The sequence below is a fragment of the Silurus aristotelis genome (genome assembly GCF_946808225.1).
Source record: "Silurus aristotelis genome assembly, chromosome: 28".
Lineage (NCBI taxonomy): Eukaryota > Metazoa > Chordata > Actinopteri > Siluriformes > Siluridae > Silurus > Silurus aristotelis.
The window spans coordinates 15,359,802-15,373,733 of NC_139601.1; the positions used below are offsets into that span (position 1 = coordinate 15,359,802).

General features: G+C 37.2%; 1 protein-coding gene across 1 annotated transcript in view; it reads right to left on the reverse strand.

Annotated features, from left to right (window-relative positions):
• Positions 1–6,526: 6,526 nt before the first annotated feature.
• The window catches only part of rnf123 (ring finger protein 123), a 166,419-nt gene continuing 159,013 nt past the window's right edge, over positions 6,527–13,932 (reverse strand). Inside the window, exon 39 of the mRNA XM_083534394.1 lies at positions 6,527–10,683. Within this exon, the coding sequence (XP_083390520.1) occupies positions 10,584–10,683 (100 nt within the window). The 3' untranslated portion in view covers positions 6,527–10,583. The remainder of the gene's footprint in view (positions 10,684–13,932) is intronic.

Consider the following 13,932-nt stretch of genomic DNA (forward strand, 5'->3'; position numbering starts at 1 on the left):
GTTGGAAAAATCAGATGTCTCAATTCTTTGATCAGTGTATGTGAATATGTTTATATTTAAGAAACAAAGTCCTACAACTGCAGGAGGTACTGCAATTAAAAGAAGTCTAGGTGTCCATATTATGGGAAGGCATCTTGATATTAACTATACAATTAAAGCAGATAACTATATGTGTATATACAGTAGATGATGCATAAAACCTGGTGCAAGTCAAGCTGAACTTTTCACATTCACATCACTGGCAGATATCGTCCCCAAGGTGAGACTTGTTGCTCAGCCTCAGAGGTTTCTTTGTTTTCTGAAATGTCGGCGTGTCCCATTTGTGCGGTTCACACGCTGCAAAACTGCAATCAGACACGAAAAAAATCTCTGTCTCGATTTTCCCCGAGGGAGCCTTTTACAAACCAATGATGACAGGTTTGCCTGAAAAATCCAAACACAAAACAACCATTTTATTTCAGATAACTTATTTTCCCTTCACGAAAAAGCCACTTTTTGCATTTATTTTTGGGGGAAATGATATGATGCAATGATTCTCACGCGACGAAGAATTCTAATTTATACATTTGAAACGGTTGAGCTCCATGTTTTCTATATATCGTTCTATTACTTTGTGCTAGAATAGAACATGGGGGATTTTTTTCTATTCCTCAGGGTCTGTGGGATGCTCCGATTAAATGATTTATTGTTTTACTGCCAGCAGAATCGAGTTTGATAAAGATTTCCGGTTCCACTTAAAGACATCAGAGTCTTTACTGGTGCCAAATGTTTTTTAGTTTACTGAGTTTGATAAAGATTAGATGAAGTAGGAGATCTGGCACTCATGAACCCAGGTATGCAATAAGGTTTATAACTGCTTTATATTTACTGTATATTTTTCTTTGAGTGAATTATGAGGAGTCTATTCATACAACTAAGATGAAATGAACTTTCTGGCAGTTCTCAACAATGATTGACATCCAGAGATGTGTGTGTGTGTGTGTGTGTGTGTGTGTGTGTGTGTGTGTGTGTGTGTGTGTGTGTGTGTGTGTGTGTGTGTGTGTGTGTGTGTGTGTGTGTTTTGTTCTACAAATCTATCTCTTTCTGTGATGTGCAGCAGTCCCTGATGAATAAATACACTCCCACAACATGATGCTACCACCACCATGCTTCACTGTAAATTGCTTGTCTTTTCACCAAACAGGCATTGCACCAAAATTTACTTTGGATTCTTTATGCAAAAGAATCTTTACATGAGGTGGAATGACTTCTACATGACTTGCTGTAGAGCTGAGCTGTGCACCTCAATATTTACATTATCACTATTGATATGTTTACTGTTTCTATTTACTATTCAGACAAAATTTTGCATAACCTACAGTATCATTTTTATTTGTTTATGACCAGTCATAGTGATTGTAACACTTTTTGTCTAGTAAAATAAACATAAATTAATGCAAGTTAGCAGCACTATTTCTAGGCATAGGTAAACTAAGCCTGGAGGGCTGCCAGTGAACCCCCACTTTTTCACTTAAAAACAGGCAATTTCGCATAGTTTATTTTTAAATGTGTTTTACCTTTTTTATGAAAGGCTGCAAATAATATATATGGTGTGGGAGAGGAGCATTGTGGTGGGAGAGCAGGGCCATTGGCCATAGGAATCTTGCTTATGGTGCCCAAAAGGTTAGAAACGACCCTACAAGTTAACAAATGTGTTGGATTCAGTGAAGCCAGATTTATTCAATTCCTTTCCAGGTGTGTGTTACACAGGTGTGTATTACTGCCAACTGCACCTTCAAATATTTGTTTTGTGATTAGTCATATGGTCATGGTGAACTGACAGTGAACATATACATTTAATGTAAATGGGAAAATAGTGCTGTAAGATGCATTTCTTTAAAACATATAAAACTTCTACATCGTAGGGGAGCTGAACACTATTCGAGGAGCTCACTAACCACCAGTATTTTGTATATATGAGCTCACCATTGCTTGGATGGTTAAATAGCAGGAGGAAAAGAAATATCATCCTTCCTACCACTCTTTAAGACTACTTTTGTATACCATGAAATGAGTCAGCATCAGATTTTACTGCGCTTTAATCAGGCGACAGTTTTGCTGAATACTAAGTGAGCAAGAAATCAAGGAAAAAAGCCCAAATTGTGAAATATCATGTAGATTTTAATCAATCTAATTATTGGAATGAAGTTAGTAGAATATAAAAAAGTTGGCATCCTGCATGAAATGTAAACAAAGAAAACGCAGTAAATGTAGTTCTTTTTCTGTACAATTTATCTGCAAAAAAAGTTTTATAAATATAATAGTAGGTCGTGGGAACAATCCTACATGTAAAGCAGGAGTACCTGGTAGCTTTTTCACATCATAGTACCGGTGGTAGAGGATCTCAGATTTAAAGGTTGACAATTTTAAAGGAATTAAAAAGACGTCTTCAGTATTTAAAATATAATAGCAATATTATACCTGCCCACAGGTTTTACTACAAACTTGTATTACTTATTCAAAAGTTGCTTGGAGGATAGAAAAAGAGATCGGAAAGGGAAAGGTAATATTCATAGTTGGGTAAAGATTTTATTAGGGGATATGCATATCATGTTCAGAAAGGAAAACCATTTGTATACTTTATTAATGTTAATGTATACACTATTTAACAAAATCTGTGCTAAGGGTGCACAAACTATTGCAAATTTATATTATAAACTAGTGCATATTATATTATATTATATATTATATTATATTATATTATATTATATTATATTATATTATATTATATTATATTATATTATTTACAAAGTTTAACAGAGCATTTGTGGTTGTAGATGTTCCCTTAACCATCTGCGGTGCCAATTTCTTAAAAAAAAATAGTCAAAATCGAATCAAATCAAATTTTATTTTATTTGTCACATACACATACATACAGAGTACGACATGCAGTGAAATGCTTTATTATATTAAATGCTTAAAAGTCCAGTTGCACTTGCGTGTACTTTGTAATGCTCCATGCTGGAGCGATTTTACACATACAGCATGAGCTCTTTGGTGAAATTTGCACTCTTCATTAACAGACTGCACACACCATGAAAAAGCCACTAGATGGTAGACTCTCCTCAGTGTTTATTCTCAACAGCTGCTTCAAGACCATCATTTCTAAAAGCCTGTCATCAGGAGCACTGAACTTTATCTTTGTGTGGTCCTTCTGAGTCCGTATGCTAATTACAATTTGTAATAAAAACCAAGATTTATAGCAAATATGAAGCTCTTTCTAATAATAAGAGGAAAAAAGATTGTGTTATTATTTCTTATATAGCCATGATTTGTAGGTATCATTCACTCTGTGTGATCAAGCTGGTTGTTTTTGTGACCCTCAATATGAACCAGATAGACTCTCTGTGTGTGTGTGTGTGTGTGTGTGTGTGTGTGTGTGTGTGTGTGTGTGTGTGTGTGTGTGTGTGTGTGTGTGTGTGTGTATATATATATATATATATATATATATATATATATATATATATATATATATATATATATATATATAATGGACTAACATGACATGATATTTGGGCATAACAAATAAAGCTGATATTTACAAACTAATGCCTTCTGTTCAAACAGTAATTAGCATTTAATCATAATTAAAAATCCACCCCTCAGAATTTCTTTTCATGATTTTTATCAAGCAAAATGCATCATGGGACATCTGTGTAGTGTAGTTCCCAGTATTTCCCCGTTCCGTCTTAACAGGCCACGTAATGTCACTTATCGAGGGCCCTATTGATCCCCTGTTTCAGTTATAAATATGTACAGGCAGCGGTGCATGGGAGGGAGGGAGGGAGGGAGGGAGGGAGGGAGGGAGGGAGGGAGAGAGGGAGGGGACAAGGAAAGATATAGAGGATTCACTCATTTCTGACTTCTCCTCGCGTGTCCCTCTCTCTTTCCCCCGCTGTGGCTATTTCTGCGGGCGATCTATACACTCCGCAGCACTCTGCCTGGGGTTCGGTTTCTATGCAGCTGATCAATGGAGTGCTGAAGAGGCCGGGCTGCAATGCAGCAGTGGGGCTAACAGTGGGGAATATGGAGGAGAAGGTGGAACGTGGATGAAAAACGGGCAAAAAAAAAAAGGTTGAAAGGGTGAAGTTGTCTCATGATAAATTAAAATTGACCATTAAGAATGAAAATAAAGACCCAAATTACATAATAAAAACACATTTTTGTAAAAGACTTACATTTTTGTTGTTCGCAACTGACCTTAACCAAGCATTAAATTATTTATATATATATATATATATATATATATATATATATATATATATATATATATATATATATATATATATATATATATATATATATATATATATATAATATATATGTCTGTGTTCTACCAGGGATCCCCAAACTTTTTTCTGTGAGCACCACATCATTTACCTTTCTTTAGAGGGGTGCATGGTCCGTCTGTAACACATGGGCCGAAGTGACTACCAGTATTATTGGCCTTGCAAGCTTGCACAAATTTCTTTGCACTGAACAAAAAAATTATCTCTTGTCCACTTTCGGTTAAATGCCCTGCATTCTGAATCAACTTTTCTCTTTTTCCCAACTGTTTGGCCATTAGTTGTATTAGAATTTCCTCGCTGGCTTACGTGCAGTAGCACCTGCTCGATCTTGATGGAACGTTATGTTGAATGTACAATGCTTTTGGTTTGTGGGTGAATCTAACAAATAATTAGATTGTTAATATTGAGGATCATCCAATACAGATATGATATGAGTATAACATATATTTAAAAATTCATTTTAAATACATGGCTCTGGCATTGTTCAGAGAGTCATTTCAAATCTGGGGTGTCAAGAATGCTAGACAATTAGCTAGAATCTGTGATGAGACTGAGTTCCATTTTGTGTCTGGTTCATCTCAAGGTTTCCTCCTCAGTGAGTTCTTACTGCCACTGTCTCTCACTGGCTCACTACTGAGACTCATTTATGATGGTGAAGTTTATATTTGCAAACTCCTTAAATCTGTGAAGCTGCTTTGAAACAATGTGCATTGTTAAGTAAAATATAACAAATTAAATTAATAGTTTATTACAATGTCAACTACAAATTGTGACGTCTAGACGTCTGGGTCAGAGCATCTCCAAAACTGCAGCTCTTGTGGGCTGTTCCCAGTTTGCAGTGGTCAGAATCTATCAAAAGTGCTCCAAGGAAGAAACAGCATTGAAGCGGCGACAGGGTCACAGGCAGGCAAGGCACATTAATGCACGTGGGGAGTGAAGGGTGGTCCGATCTAACAGACGAGCAACTGTAGCGCAAATTGCTGAAGAAGTTAATGCTATCAATGCTCGATAGGCAGCAAAAGACAACACGATATTAGGCAGGTGGTTATAATGTTCTGCCTGATCGGTGTACAACAGTAGCTACTAAATAATATATCGTAGTCACTGGATGATAATGGAATAGCAATGAATAACCTTTGGATATTTGGAATGATAGATTTCAATAGTTTGACTAATTTACAGCCTGTAAAGAATCAGAAGTGTTGGTCAGGAAAAAAAAAACTGACCAAAATCCTATCATGACCACGCAAATGATATTCAGAGATATTTTTCAGCACATTCTCTGATGTAGAGGATCGAAAACGATCAGAACACATACATTGAAAACATAATAATCCGTCCTTCTGTCAATATCTGTCCTACAAATATTCATCCCTTTCTGTTTAATTCATGTATGTGTGTAATATTGTATTATATTAAATTATTCTTAAACATTATTTTCTTACTTTATAAGTAGACATATACTTTTTATACTATTTGTTTTTATCCTAGTCTATTTATTTATTTATTTTTATAATAGAATTTCTATTTTTCATGGTCATGAAAAGCATTTCACTTCATGAACTCGGTATGAATGTGGCTTTAATCATTCCTATTAAAGCCAATAGAAATGTACCACTGCTCTCATGAACTAGAACTCTGTAAAAGAGGCTGAAGAAGCAGGGAGATTTCCTTCATTTGAGACACATCTGTGGTGTGAATAATTCTGTCACTACAACAGGCAAGACTGGAGGAGCAACTCTTCCAGAGATACTTGAAAGCGCTGCCAAGTTGCATGCCATACATACAAAATCAGAAAAGAAGGATTTCTGGAAAGTACAGCACGAGGCGAGAGAAAGAGTTCAAAACGTACTCTGTGGCCTGCTGTGCAAAGATACACACGATGACTAATTCATAGCAGCTACTCGCTAACCATTGCATCGGGGAGTAGATGATGGTATCAGTGCTTCTCTACAGCCGAGAGCCTAAATCCTTCAGTGTTAATATGTCCATCAGGGATGCTGTCAGGCATGTAATTTTATATTCATTGCTCAGAAACGGTGCAGTTAAGATCATCAGGATTTCACAAACTACATTCCAGCAATCTTCTCCAGCCGCCTAAATCCATGAGACGAGCGTTTCCTCCAGGCGTTCCTTTCCTCCATCTTAGTGGTTCATCTTTCACAACACAAATTTAAAAGCAACCACAATAGGCGATCTGTTTGGATAAATAATTTAATGCTGTTACACAATCAGTATATATATGTGTGTACTCTCACTCACTCAGTTACGGGGGAACAAAAATGCCCAAAGTCCATCTTTTACCCCATTTTTTGTTCAGCACAGCAAAAAAACAACAGTCCATTAAATATTGCTTATTAACCTAAAACCCCTTGGCTGACTGAAACTCAAGCCTGAGAGCAGAAACATTGTTTTTTTTTTTTTTTTATATATATACTGTTGAATTATATTTGGAAACACGCAATAGTTGTGTCTGCCCGCTCTTGCACACTTTAAGTAGGAGTTAGATACAGGGAGTTCCCAAAAGCATGCACCCTTGCTAAGTTTAAAACAATATAGTAAGAAATAATTCAACAGTCCAAATAGAAATAGCAGTTGTCAAAATATGTATGAATATGTACCAGGTTTGGGATGAAATGTCACACACTGTAGCATATTTTAACAACCAAACCAATGAAGAATCCCAAAAACAAGTGCATCGTTTGTTTCTTTCTCGCGTCACGATCTACTAGGAAGTGCGAAATGGTTGTCCGGTCCAGTGAGCAGACTAAGAGCAAAATGTAGTTGACTTGAAGAGCTCAAACAGGACAAAAAAAATGCTATATCTTTTGGAGACAGTCAGATCGTAATTAATAAGTCACATGCCATTAATTCTATATGTAAGTTGACTCTACCTGTAACTATACAGAATCCCAGAAATGCATTAGACTTCCTGGAATGCCTTTATACTTTCCCCATAAATATAAACATAATTATTACCAAAATTCCCTTTTTAAAGGGAAATACTGTATATTAATGGGATTATTTTTTCTCGTCACTTTATTCGATGTCAAATAAGGAGTAATCATTATATACACATGCACATGCAGTCTATTTGAATTACATGATAGGTTTGGGTGGGGCTAAAATTCCCAAATATACTTCAGTAATTATTATATAACTCGGACCCCTAAGGGCATCCAGCGTAAAAACATGTGCCAAATCAAACATGCGGATGGTCCGCTGTGGAGGGGTCGCCCCATGGGAGAAGCCGAAAGAAAGTTTGATTATTATATAACTCCACCTGGCAATAAAAAAAAAAAAAACAAGTCCAATCCATAGACAAAAGTATAGGGACACACGACTTTTCCAACCATTTGCTTTTCTCCTCAAAAAAATGTTACCATATGGTTGGAGGCACACAATTATATATAATGTCTTTGGGCGCAGTAGAATTTTAATGTTCCTGCACTTGATCTAGGAGACCCAAACTTGATCCAGCATAACAATTCCCCTGTCCACAAAGCCATCTCCATAAATATATACATTTACATGGTTTGAAGTGGATCTTGAGATGTTTGCTAAAAAGTGCTGACCTGAACACTTTTGGGATGAATTGGCACCCTGACTGCTTTTTGTAAGTCTCAATTGGTCAGTGACAATATTATCTCTGTAATGTCGCATCAGAGAAACAAACAGGAGCTCAACATTCAGCCCAGTTTATAGCAAATAGTATATCAGAGGGTGATGCTAATTAATAGTTACACAAAACATATCACGCTAAAAAGCTTGTTTGGTAGTTAACGTTGGTAGCCATGTGGTTAGTGTCCAAATTAAGAGAAGCCATTCGGGAAAGAAATCATGTTTTGTTCACATAATTGGGAACTTGTCTTGTTCGTCAGATAGCTAAGGGTAATTAAGCTATAAACGTGCAAGAACCTGTTTAGAAGGTTTGAAGGGGCGTCACTGGAGAATCTGCTGCTTTTTGACATTAAGCATTTAACATTAAGTTTACAGGATCAGCCATGTTCTCTTACGACTAATAGTTTAACGCTGTGATGCTGCACATGTCTTGTACCTTTGTAACGTAATCTTTCTCAGATCTATTCTGTAAAAGCTTGTGAAAGTTTTCTGTCAGAAATACTGGAGTACAGAAGCGCAAGTATGGCGTGTAGAAGTACGACATGCAGAGCACAACGTGACCTAAAAGATTCTGAAGCTCATAGATTTGTTTTGCACAGATAAGTGCAGAAAAAGGTATTAGAGACACTGTTTGTCTGAGGGTGAGTCTGTTGGTGCTGTCAGCTAGCTCAGTCTCCGTAAGTAGCCGGATATCGTGATTTGAGATGGATGTATTTGGATACGATCTGATTTCAAACTTGATTTGTCGTTCGGCATTGAGGAACATTTGGAAAGTGACGATCACCTTTCTTTCTTTTTTTTACATATATAACTACATAAACAAGAAATATATATTTATGTACTTGGAGTAAATGTTTTTTTAGTCTCTATTAAAGGTATCAATGGGTAGCTGTTGTATTCCTTATACACACATTTGTATACATACCTGTGTGCACAAATGCGAGAGTATTTGTAGGAAATGCGAAATGATGCTTACGTGATCAACCTCTAAATCAAAGCAGGAAAGCAATCGGATTAGGAAAAAATGGGGATTTTCAGGATATAACATTAGCCAGGACATCATTCTCAATGGAAAAAAACAAAAAAAACAAACACCACACCTGCTCAAAGGTCATATAGAAAGAGCAGTGCATGGAGAATGGGATAAAGGCTGACATTTAGCTTATGACAAACAGGTGTGAAAGAACAGACAGCAGAAGGGTTCTACCAGGGGTCGAATGTAATCAGACACTGCAAAAGGACAGGCTGCAGGTGAGACAACTTTCATGAATTACCTGAAATATTTTAAGTGTCCTCACAAACCTGGAGGGTGCAACTTCCTGTATATACGTGTGTAATTATATATATAAGTATTTATATATAATAATAATAATTATATAAACCTGAAAGTACAGGTCTGTCTATGAAGCCTAGCTAATCGAAGAAATTGCCAGATGTTTGTTTGTTTTTTTGTTTGTTTGTATTTTGCATGTGTACTTACTGTGGATATTGAACACATTTCCATGTACTGAGGAAAAAAAAAAAACTCCAGGTTTTCAGATATTTTTGAATAATAATAATTTTTGACTCAGATATTTTTTATAATGGTAGACAAAGGACAGATGTCGTCTATTGAATTGAATTGAATTGAATTAATTTATGCTCTAAAACTCTATAAGAGATTTATTTCGAAATTTGAATGAGGTCCTTAAACTGTAAAAAAAAATAATAATAATTAAATAAATGTTAAATAAAACTACTTAAATTATTTAATACAAATCTCATCTTTTAAACATCCCATTCTCACATCCTGAAATCATAGGAGCATTTAATGGTAAATTTCGAATTTGTGTTCTATATTTGCATATTTATGATTTATTCCTAATTCAGCAACTTCATTGTTATAATTTAACACCAACTCTTTTCTCAGTACGTAAAAATGTGCAGAAATCGTAATCTTACATATGCTATAGTTACAGTGGAAAAAGAAAAACATCTGAGTATTCCTTTAATGCTTTATAAAGTGTTAATAAAGTTGTTATGAACTGGGTAAATCAAGCAATCTGTAATGGAGACTGGTGGAAACAAATGCCACGTCAAATATAACTGTCAGTGTTTCTGATATAAAAAGTTATCAAGCTCAGAGAGGGATCGTGTGACGGACGCTGGCGAGCACCTGCATTTGTCCTGATCGGTATCTATGGCCTACAGACGCAGATGTAATGCGGTTGCCAGTGGTGACCGAAGGGGGAAGCGGGATGAAGGAGATTATAAAATGTCTCTTGCCGCTCGACCCTCTGTCAGCCGTTCATGCTTTATGATTTTAAGCCAGACCTCTACCAGCTGGCACGAGCTGAAACAGTGCCATGGCGAGAGCACCGTGTCTTAAAGTCACAGTTCAGTGTTAGCAAGTGATATGCTGCATTTGTGTGTGTGTGTGTGTGTGTGTGTGTGTGTGTGTGTGTGTGTGTGTGTGTGTGTGTGTGTGTGTGTGTGTGTGTGTGTGTGTGTGTGTACTGCTCTATATCCAGCATGAACATAAGATTGTGCTAATGAACAGTCTTTAGAGAGAGGTACATGATGCTGATTTTCAGTGCATGCGTGGACGTGTGTGTGTGTGTGTGTGTGTGTGTGTGTGTGCATCTAAAGGGCATGCTAAGAGCCAGCAGGTTTGTTGTAATCTTCCACTCCAGTGATCGTGGCCTTGCAGAAAAAACAGTCCTTATTATTCATCAGATGTTGATTGATGCAAGCTCTGAAATGAAAAACAAAGAGAGCGAGTGAGAGAGAGAGAGAGAGAGAGAGAGAGAGAGAGAGAGAGAGAGAGAGAGAGAGAGAGAGAGAGAGAGAGAGAGTGCAAGCAGGTTATCAGCGACCTCCAGTCTTTATATCCAAGTTTGCTGAGTCATGCTCTGGCAGTTTCACCCAACACACACACACACACACACACACCTTACTGATAATGACAGTGTTCTCTAGTTACTACCATACAAATATAATAAAAATAAAGAAATGCCATCATGGCTTAATCCGTGTTGACACTTTTGCTGCCTCAGCTATTTGATTAAATGTGGATATTAAAAATAGGCAGTACATTAAAGCTGTGTGCCTCTGGAGAGAACATAATAATGTGTGGAGTTAAATAAGATATCGGTTAATGTAATAACGCAAGGGTTTGTTTGTTCCAGCAACCTTATTGTAGGTCAGCAGATTCGAGATACATTGTTCTTAATGTTTTCTCGTAAATATTCAAGACAACCGCCGTGCAAGGAATTTCAACATAAATAAATAAAGTGTAATATTAGAAGTGTAATGTTAAAGGTGTCTAAATCCAAAGCAAATTTTGAGGCACAGTTGTATAAGACGTCTCTGGATGCTATAGCAGTAAATGTTCCTTTTACTTAAACCAGGAGACCGAAACCTGTTACAGAATAACAATACCCCTGTGCACAAAGCCAGTTCCAAGAAGATATGGTTTGTATGGTGTATATATATATATATGTGACATGCATGTATAACATATTGAATGTATATACAAAGTTGATGTGTTAGAAGCAGAAAAAATGTAGTGTAAGGATTTGAGTGAGTTTGACAAATTGTGAAGTCTAGACAACTGGACGTCTAGACATATAGTGTGTGTGTGTGTGTGTGTATATATATATATATATATATATATATATATATATATATATATATATATATATATATATATATATATATATATATATATACACTATATTGCCAAAGGTACTGGGTCACCTGGTCACCTGGTCATAAGTATGATATATGATTTTTAAACATTGCATTCCACAATTAGTCCAAATTTGCTCTTATAATTCCCTCCATTTTTCTGGGAAGATAATCCACATCAGCTATAAGGGTGTTACAAAAGGCAGGTACTGATGTAGGTAAGTTCAAGTGAATGCAAAATTTTATTACCGCGCATCTAAAGACGTCTTGTACAATTGAGCGCCTCCAGCTTTGTGGTAACAGTTTGGAAAAGAACAACATATAACAGAAAAGGTCAGGTGACCTAATACTTTTGGCAATATACAGTGAGGAAAATAAGTATTTGAACACCCTGCTATTTTGCAAGTTCTCCCACTTAGAAATCATGGAGGGTCTGAAATTGTCATCGTAGGTGCATGTCCACTGTGAGAGACATAATCTAAAAAAAAAAAATCCAGAAATCACAATGTATGATTTTTTAACTATTTATTTGTATGATACAGCTGCAAATAAGTATTTGAACACCTGTCTATCAGCTAGAATTCTGACCCTCAAAGACCTGTTAGTCTGCCTTTAAAATGTCCACCTCCACTACATTTATTATCCTAAATTAGATGCACCTGTTTGAGGTCGTTAGCTGCATAAAGACACCTGTCCACCCCATACAATCAGTAAGAATCCAACTACTAACATGGCCAAGACCAAAGAGCTGTCCAAAGACACTAGAGACAAAATTGTACACCTCCACAAGGCTGGAAAGGGCTACGGGGAAATTGCCAAGCAGCTTGGTGAAAAAAGGTCCACAGTTGGAGCAATCATTAGAAAATGGAAGAAGCTAAACATGACTGTCAATCTCCCTCGGACTGGGGCTCCATGCAAGATCTCACCTCGTGGGGTCTCAATGATCCTAAGGAAGGTGATAAATCAACCCAGAACTACACGGGAGGAGCTGGTCAATCACCTGAAAAGAGCTGGGACCACCGTTTTCAAGGTTACTGTTGGTAATACACTAAGACGTCATGATTTGAAATCATGCATGGCACGGAAGGTTCCCCTGCTTAAACCAGCACATGTCCAGGCACGTCTTAAGTTTGCCAATGACCATTTGGATGATCCAGAGGAGTCATGGGAGAAAGTCATGTCGTCAGATGAAACTAAAATAGAACTTTTGGGTCATAATTCCACTAAACGTGTTTGAGGAAGAAGAATGATGAGTACCATCCCAAGAACACCATCCCTACTGTGAAGCATAGGGGTGGTAGCATCATGCTTTGGGGGTGTTTTTCTGCACATGGGACAGGGCGACTGCACTGTATTAAGGAGAGGATGACCGGGGCCATGTATTGCGAGATTTTGGGGAACAACCTCCTTCCCTCAGTTAGAGCATTGAAGATGGGTCGAGGCTGGGTCTTCCAACATGACAATGACCCGAAGCACACAGCCAGGATAACCAAGGAGTGGCTCTGTAAGAAGCATATCAAGGTTCTGGCGTGGCCTAGCCAGTCTCCAGACCTAAACCCAATAGAGAATCTTTGGAGGGAGCTCAAACTCCGTGTTTCTCAGCGACAGGCCAGAAACCTGACTGATCTAGAGAAGATCTGTGTGAAGAAGTGGGCCAAAATCCCTCCTGCAGTGTGTGCAAACCTGGTGAAAAACTACAGGAAACGTTTGACCTCTGTAATTGCAAACAAAGGCTCCTGTACCAAATATTAACATTGACTTTCTCAGGTGTTCAAATACTTATTTGCAGCTGTATCATACAAATAGGATTTCTTTTCGGCTTCTCCCTTTAGGGGTCGCCACAGCGGATCCTCCGCACGTTTGATTTGGCACATGTTTTACGCTGGATGCCCTTCCTAACGCAACCCTCCCCAATTTATCCGGGCTTGGGACCGGCACTAAGAGTGGCTGGGGATGGTTCCCTGACCGGGAATCGAACCCGGGTCGCAGCGGTGGGAGCGCTGCATCTTAACCACTAGACCACCAGGGGACCTAGCTGTATCATACAAATAAATAGTTAAAAAATCATACATTGTGATTTCTGGATTTTTTTTTTAGATTATGTCTCTCACAGTGGACATGCACCTACGATGACAATTTCAGACCCCTCCATGATTTCTAAGTGGGAGAACTTGCAGAATAGCAGGGTGTTCAAATACTTATTTTCCTCACTGTATATATATATATATATATATATATATATATATATATATATATATATATATATATATATATATATATATATATATATATATATATATATATATACACACAC